This window comes from Nicotiana attenuata, unplaced genomic scaffold (assembly GCF_001879085.1).
Source record: "Nicotiana attenuata strain UT unplaced genomic scaffold, NIATTr2, whole genome shotgun sequence".
NCBI classification, from domain to species: Eukaryota; Viridiplantae; Streptophyta; class Magnoliopsida; order Solanales; family Solanaceae; genus Nicotiana; species Nicotiana attenuata.
The window spans coordinates 313,482-322,508 of NW_017671248.1; the positions used below are offsets into that span (position 1 = coordinate 313,482).

General features: G+C 42.6%; 1 protein-coding gene across 1 annotated transcript; it reads right to left on the reverse strand.

Annotated features, from left to right (window-relative positions):
• Window positions 1–7,552: 7,552 nt before the first annotated feature.
• On the reverse strand, window positions 7,553–8,266 carry LOC109207024. Its single transcript, XM_019369901.1, has one exon. The coding sequence runs from the start codon at window positions 8,264–8,266 to the stop codon at window positions 7,553–7,555; it is 714 nt and encodes a 237-aa protein (XP_019225446.1).
• Between the last annotated feature and the right edge of the window lie 761 nt (window positions 8,267–9,027).

The window sequence follows — 9,027 nt, forward strand, 5'->3', positions numbered from 1 at the left end:
TATACTTTTGAATATAGATTAAGGACATCACACAATTGAACAAAATTCACTCACTCTCACAAAGAATTCATATGCATCCCGTGGTCGTACCATAAGCTTGCCCGTAGTGTATATCTCTACTAATTTAAGCTAGCCAAATCTAGGATCAATTAGGACTTTAAGGTTGTAATGTAGGCTAAGGGACGGGTATGATACATTTAGAAATAGTGGCTAACCCTCCTAAGCACTTTAATACACTACATTCACAATTCAAGCACATACTTTTCTCAACCAACTCACTTGCCACAAACCATATACAACATAGCCCTTTTTCAATTAAGCACTTCTATATTTTCACTAGCACAAATCAATCAGAATTGGAGGTGTGTATTTTTCTATATACTTTCACTATCATTTTTTTTTGAAATTTTTCTTTTTCTTTCTCTTTCTCTCTTTTTTTCTTTTCTTCACACACTCCATACATTAAAGTTCACCGGCTAGTGACTTTTGATTTCAACTTTAGTGCACCAACGGGCCCTTCCATGGTTCCACTCAAAAGCTACTCCCCAATATCTCACCTTACTTCTTTTAGCGCCTAAGTGCCTTAGGAGGTAAAGGTTCAATCACTATCAAATTAAGAACAAAATAGGGGTATGGCTTGTAATGTGGGTGCCAAAAGAAAGATCTATAGGCTCAAAGGGGATAGCAACGGAAAATTCTATTATTATGTGACAAGCACATCCATGATCAAACAAGAAAATGCCTACGTCATCTCCTAGATTAGCACAACTTACAATTTCGCTTCAATTAACACACGGGGCAAGTTCTAGACTACACAGGATAGCATAGAAAATCACGAATCCTCACACACCCGCTGCACATGACTCACTCAAGACGGTCTTGTTCAACTCTCAAGTCAAGCAAGCACAATTAAATGAGAAATTTAAGCAACATTGCACTATGCGGCATACAAGTCAATCAACTGAGAAAAGGTATCACAAAATAGGCTATTTACTTTACTTAGGTTTCACAATTCAAACCAAATACACGGAAAAACAGAATGTATGTCATAGCCTAATGTGCCAGCATCAACTATGTCAATGAGTATCTCAGAACGACTTAGTTTCTTCCTAAAATACTCCTAAAAAGAAATTAAAGTGCCCGGTTCGAGCTACATCCTTGGAAAAGAACCGGTGCCTAAAGAAAAACCAAGGAATACTACCTAGCTATTCTAAAAAAAATAAAAATAAAAAAAACAAAAATCTTTTTGGTATTTTTAAATCGGACTTTTATCCCTCAAGAAAATTGTCCAAAAGATCCATCATCGGGAAAAGTCCGAGCTTTTTCAATTTTTTTTCTTTTTGTATTTTTATGCTTTTTTTCATTTAAAGCAACTAATACTAAACTAGACTGACTATACTATAGCTACTGAAAGAAACAAAACAAAACAAGTTAATACAAAACATACAACTACAACACAGGTAGTCTTCCTCCCACCCCACACTTGAACTATGCATAGCCCTCGATGCAAGTAAAAATGAAAAACGGAGTAGGGTGAAAAGAAAAACTCCCTGTTAATCAGAGTCCACTCCCCCCAGCAGTGCTGGGGTCATCATCATCCGATCTGAAAGGCACCAAAGTCATGGGCCCTGTAGCACCATTGCCATCCTCATCCTCAATATCTGAGCCTTTGGCAAAGTTGATGTCCTCAGACGAGTGAACGGGGCTACCAGGTGCAATCCCCAACGTCTCCTTGGACGCGCTGGACAAGTCATCGCGCAAATGCGTGCGCTCCGCGTCTGTAATGCCAGCCCTGCTCATGAGTAGGTTCAACGAGTTATAAATGTACCTGTTGAAGTTTTCCTCTCGCTCCTTTCGGGCAGCGGGGGTGAGTTTGGACGATGTCTCTACCACATATGTGATGTCCATAAGCCCAGCCGGAGCCTCCACCACCTCATCATGTCCGGGGTACTCCCGCACTCCTCGAGATATCATATACCGAGTAAGTAAATTGTCAAAGAAGAACCGCCGAATCTGTCGCCCAAACCTCGTGCTCTCCATCTCATTGAGCATGATCTCAGCTACATTAATTGGTCGGCCGGTCATCAAGGAGAAGATGAGACACACTTTAGCTCGAGTGCAGTCACTGCTATGCTCCGCCGACATTAGTCTCGCTTGCACAAAATTCTGCCACACTTTGGCAGCTGTGTTGAAGTCTGAGCGTACCATAGAGAGGTGATTGGTGCCCTGCTTCCGTATCCACTTAGCATTGGAATCTACGCCACAAAGAGTGTGATGTATGAGCTTATATTTCGGCCCTTGGATCAAGTGTTGGAGTCTCCTTGGCTCGGCATTCTCAACCCCCAAATATTCACACAAATACTCCCTGCCCATCGACACATCTTTTCCTCTTACACGTGAAGTGCACCGTTTATAATCCCAGTTAGCATACAACTCTTGAACCATGCTTAGGTTGGCATGCCCCGGGCATTCCAAGAACTTGTCCATCTTTAGAGCTCGCAGCCTGTCAAGTATCTCCGGGAATTTCTTCTCTAAGGCTGCGGTATTAATCCCCATCTCAAAAATGTACCACCCAGCCGGCACAAAGTCCCTGTGCCATGCAATAGCCTCATCATCGACCAAATCCAAACGAGGCCTTGGCCTCGTTGGCATAGGCTGAGAGCCTTCGGCGACCTGCTTGCCTTTTGGGCTGCTGTGAAGAGCTTTCACCTTGCTTGCGCTTTTTGGGCACAGGAGAAGTGGTGGAGGACCTTCCAATGCCTTTCCCTTTGCTAGCGCTATCACGAGCCATAGTATCCTGCAACACAATGAAACATGAATGTGAGAATGGTTCAAGAAATATGCCTAAGGTTGTCGTGCAAGCCATGAAATGACCCCACACTTAAAACCGAAGGCACAATGTACATTATATCAAAATTGTTCATCCTCCATGTACAAGTGTTTCACCTTAGAGCTATGGGTACTCAAGACTTCCCCATGCTACACAATAACAATTGATCATGGCAACCCGAATTCACAATAAGGAAAGCAAACGGCATATGGTATGCACCTTTCACAACTACTAGACTATACCAAGTTAGGTTAACTTACAAGATTCTACAACATACAATATATAAAAGCAGTGGTGTAAGAACATGTTATTCATCAAAGCCACATCCCCTAGCATGTAAAAGTATCCCTACACATCCCACACTTAGCCCAAATTTCATCCGGTTACTCAGACTTCACCGGTGCACCAAAAATCCTCTTTCAAGCATTTAAACAAACACAATGTGGGCATGAAGTGTGTTCTTATAATTCAACAATGGTGGAACATGGTGGCCCTCCCAATTTTCAACGAAGTAGAGGGAATTCTAGTTTACTACTCCGTATACCCATTAAACACACAATTTTCGACCAAACCAAATCACCCACCATAATTATTTCATAAGACTACATGGGGAAAACTATGGGGGATTGGGGCTCTTGGGAATGTGATGATGTTTATCTACTAGTTAATACACAACAAGGGTTAGAAGAAAAGAAGAAGAACATACCTAGAGAAGGGGTGTAAGAAAGAACGAAGATTTGAAGAAGAATTACGTGAAGAAGATGAGAGGAAGCGGCAGAAGCAGTGCATTTTTTTGTTTGGTTTTCGCTGCTTCAGCTTTTGAATGTTTGGGTTGTTTGTGTTTGGGTGGGTTTGGGAAAGAATATGGGTGTTAGTATTAGTGTAAATGGGTATTTGGGTTGGGTTAAATGGGTATGGGTTTAGAATACAATAAAAACGAAAAAAAATTAGAAAAACTTACCTGTCAGCCCCCAGCTTGGCGCCTGGCGCCCTGCCTAGCGCTGGGATTTTGGAAGATACTGTTTTTGGCGCCACAGGCAGCGCTGGGCGCTGGCCTAGGCGCTGTTCACGTTAAATTTTTTTATTTATTTATTTATTTATTTTGAATAAACATCCCGATCCCCCGAGCCTTATATATACCCAATTTACACTTCCTACACCATTACATCTAAAATTTCTATACCTATAAAGAAAATGCAATACTCTACCTATTCTAAAAGAAAAATTAAGAAGTTAAGCTAGGAAAGCAATAAAAATTGGGTTGCCTCCCAACAAGCGCCTGATTTAACGTCGCGGCACGATGCAGAGTCTCGCTTACTCATCAGCGAGTACAACCTTGGTCTTCTCACGATTTATCATTACTCCCCAATAATGCTTGACTCTATGACCATTCACCAAGAATTTCCTCTCACCATTTAAAGCTCGCAGCTCGATTGCACCATAAGGAGTGACTCTCACCACCTCAAAAGGACCTGACCATCTTGACTTTAGCTTCCCAGGGAACAGCCGTAGTCTAGAATTGAATAATAATACATGTTGGCCTGGCTCGAAGTGACGCGGCTTGATATGCTTGTCATGCCATCTTTTTGTCTTTTCTTTATATAGCTTAGCATTTTCATAAGAGTGCAGCCTGAACTCATCTAACTCATTCAACTGCATAAGCCTTTTCTCGCTTGCGACTTCAAGGTCCATGTTCAGCTTTTTAATGGCCCAGTATGCCTTGTGTTCCAGTTCAACGGGCAAGTGACATGCTTTCCCATAAACTGGCTTGTAAGGGGACGCTCCAATTGGAGTTTTATATGCGGTTCTATATGCCCATAGGGCATCATCCAACTTTGTAGCCCAATGCTTCCTATTCAAACTCACCGTCTTCTCTAATATTTGCTTGATTTCTCTATTTGACACCTCAGCTTGCCCATTGTCTGAGGATGATATGCTGTAGCAACTCTGTGGTGAACTCCATATTTAGCTAGAAGGTTATTCAACAATCGATTGCAAAAATGAGTCCCTTCATCACTGATTAAAGCACGTGGAGTCCCAAATCTCGAGAATATGTTCTTTTTCACGAAAGCAGCTACCGCCATGGAATCATTCCTTTGCAAAGCAATTGCTTCCACCCATTTTGACACGTAGTCAACTAGTAACAAAATGTATTGTTTCCTCTGGACAATGGAAAATGGCCCCATAAAATCTATCCCCCACACATCAAAAAGCTCAACTTCTAGAATGTTATTTAAAGGCATCTCATGCCTCCTTGTGATTGTTCCCGTTCTCTGACACTGGTCACACTTCTTAACGAATGCATGGGCATCCTTGAATAAAGTTGGCCAAAAGAGACCGGATTGTAGCACTTTTGCAGCTGTTCTATCTCCTCCATGATGGCCCCCATAAGGTGATGCGTGACAATCATACAACACTAATTCCACCTCTTTTTCAGGAATGCATCTCCTCATCAACTGATCAGCACATTGCTTGTACAAATAGGGCTCATCCCAGTAGTAGTAGTTCACATCATGTAAAACCTCTTTCTAGCTTCAGATTGGATTTCGGGAGGAAGTACCCCACTCACAAAATAATTCACATAGTCTGCGTACCATGGGGGAGGGTCTTGGGTTATAGAAAAAAGTTGCTCATCACGAAATACTTCTTTAATTTGGCCACCCTCCTCCACGTGATCGTGATTTCCCAACCTTGATAGATGGTCAGCTACTTGGTTCTCTTTCCCCTTTCGATCTCGTATTTCTACATCAAACTCCTGCAGCAATAAAACCCAGCGCATCAATCTAGCCTTAGATTCCTTTTTTGTGAACAAATACCTGATTGCTGCATGATCGGTATGGACTATGACTTTCGTTCCCACCAAGTATGCCCGAAATTTCTCAAAGGCCCACACAACAGCTAACAACTCCTTCTCAGTGGTGGTGTAATTCAGCTGTGCATCATCAAGAGTCTTACTCGCATAGTAGATGGAATAAAACACCTTGTCCTTCCTCTGGCCTAGCACTGCCCCAATAGCAAGGTCACTCGCATCACACATAAGTTCAAATGGTAAGGACCAATCAGGTGCCACAATAATGGGAGCAGTCACCAACTTCTTTTTAAGTTCTTAAAATGCCTTGAGGCAAGCATCATCAAAGTTGAAAGTTACATCTTTTTCAAGCAACCTGCAAAAAGGAGTAGCAATTTTTGAAAAATCTTTAATAAAGCGCCGATAGAAACCAGCGTGTCCCAAGAAACTCCGGACACCCTTCACTGAGATAGGTGGAGGTAATTTTTCAACCGCCTCCACCTTCGCTTTATCAACTTCAATGCCGCTCCTAGATACTCTGTGACCCAACACGATGCCTTCTTGTACCATAAAATGGCACTTTTCCCAATTCAGTACCAGATTTGTTTCTTTACACCGGGCTAGCACCTTGCTTAAATTCCTCAAGCAATCATCATAAGAAGACCCAAAAACTAAAAAATCATCCATAAACACTTCCACAAATTTTTCCACCATGTCGATGAAAATAGCCATCATACACCTCTAGAAAGTGGCTGGTGCATTACAAAGACCAAACGACATTTGCTTGAAGGCAAAAGTGCCATAAGGAAAAGTAAACGTAGTCTTCTCCTGATCCTCTGGGCATATGACAATCTGATTGTATCCCGAATAACCATCAAGGAAGCAGTAATATTCATGCCCGGCTAACCTGTCTAGCATTTGGTCGATGAATGGAAGTGGGAAGTGGTCCTTGCGAGTTGCCTTGTTGAGCCTTCTATAATCAATGCAGACTCTCCATCCCGTAACAGTGCGAGTAGGAATTAGCTCATTCTTCTCATTCTCAACTACAGTCATTCCTCCCTTTTTGGTCATACATTGAACCTGGGCTTACCTAGTTGTTGTCAGAAATAGGAAAGATGATACCTGCATCGAGCAACTTGATTACTTACTTATTCACCACCTCTTTCATAATGGGATTTAATCTCCTCTGCTGCTCCACACTAGGCCGGTGTCCGTCCTCTAAAAAGATTTTATGCATGCAAAACGATGGACTAATACCCTTGATGTCAGCTATAGTCCACCCAATGGCCTTTTTGTGCTCGTGGAGTATTCTAAGCAGCTTTTCTTCTTGAGTGCTGGTCAAGCTGGATGAAATAATCACAGGCAATGTCTCAGAGTTCCCCAAATAAGCATAGCGCAAATGCGCTGGAAGTGGCTTTAGTTCTAGCTTCGGAGATTCTTCAATTGATGGCCTGGGAAAGGTCAGAGTAACAGGCCTGTCCAACTCTTTAAATTTTCTAAACCCATGTACATAACTGCAGGACATATCCAGTACTTGCTCAATTTCTCCTATCATTTCATCTTCACTATTTTCTACATCCCCAATCAATACTCATTCAACATGATCTGCAGGGCTCATATAGGGTACTAACGATGTGGCATCACTCTCAACTACAGAGATCATGGATAACTCTTCATAGTGAGCTGGTAACTTGAGTGCTCTATAAGCATTGAAGACCTCCACTCTATCACCCACTCTCATTGTCATCCTTCCTTCACAGACATCAATAATAGCTCGGCCCGTGGCTAAGAATGGACGCCCCAAAATAAATGGGACTTCCTGGATAAGGCTCGTAATCCAAGATAATGAAATCATTAGGGAATATGAAGGAACCCACTTGAACTAGGACATCTTCAATCACTCCCTTAGGGTGAGCAAGGGAGCCATCAACTAACTATAAGATAACTGTTGTTGGGCGTGGCTCACCCAACCCCAACTGCCTGAACACAGATAGCGGCATCAAATTGATGCTTGCTCCAAGATCACATAAAGCTCGCCCAACCGCATGTTTACCAATAGAGATTTGGATAGTGAAACTACCTGGATCTTTCAATTTCTGAGGTAACTTGCCTTGAATTCTGGAACTGCACTCCTCAGTGAGTGCTACAGTCTCGAACTCGGACAACCTCCTTCTATTTGCCACAATATCCTTGATGTACTTTGCATATTTGGGTACTTCTTGTAAGATGTCAACCAATGGAATATTAATTTGCACCTGCTTCAAGATATCAAGAAACTTTTTATATGCGGCATTATCTCTTAATTTCTGCAATCTTTGAGGGAGTGGAGGTGGTGGCCTTGCAACCAATTGTGGGGGTTGCTCAACCACCGCCTCTCCAACTGGTTTCTCTGGCTCCTTAGCTTTTTCTGATGTTGATTCTATAGTGGTTGGCTTCTCATTAAAAGTCACATGTTTCCTCTTTTTAGTCAGAACTTCTTCTAGTTGTTGCCCATTCCTCAACGACACGGCATTAAGGGCCGCCCTAGGATTCGCTTCAGTGTCACTTGGAAGAGCTCCAGCTGGTCTAGTGTTTTGAGCACTGGCAAGCTGTCCCATTTGACACTCCAAATTTCTCACTGTTGTGGCGAGGGCTTGCTGTTCAGCCATCATTTTTTTAAACATGTCTTCAAGGTGACTTTTGGGACTTGCTTGTTGTTCAACCTGAGGTGGTCTATATTGCTGTTGAGGTGCTTGAGGCCTGTATTGATTCTGAGTGCCCTGGTTTCCACCCCAAGAGAAGTTTGGGTGGTTCCTCCAGTTGGGATTGTAAGTGTTCCCATATTGGTTTGTTTGGCCCCTATTTGAATTACCCACAAAGCAGACAGACTCTGGGTTTGCGGGGCATATGTCGCTCGTGTGCCCCTCTCCACATATTTCACAAAAAGCTTGAACCTGTTGTACTGGTTGTACTTGTTGCTTGTTAATACTCAAGTTCATCTGGTTGACTTGATTGGTCAGTGTAGAAATCTGCGCTGATAATGCTGAGACGACATCTAACTCAAGAACCCCTGCAGACTTTTGCACTGTGTGTCTGCCCATCTCTCCTTGCCAATCCGGATTGCTCTTAGAGAATTTGTTCAATAATGCATATATCTCGTCAAAGCTTTTCTCCAACACTTGACCCCCAGCTGCAGCATCTACCACGATCTTTGTTTCAGAATGTAGCCCTTCTATGAAAGTGTGAGCTAACACTTCATTCGTCTGATTGTGATGAGGACAGTCTCTGAGTAGCCCCTTGAACCTTTCCCAAGCTGAGTATAAAGATTCTCCCGCTTTCTGTTTGAAGGCAACTATCTCACTTCTGATCTTTGCACTTTTGCCTGAAGGGAAGAACCTTGCCTAGAAATTTTCTCCCCAAATCATTCCAT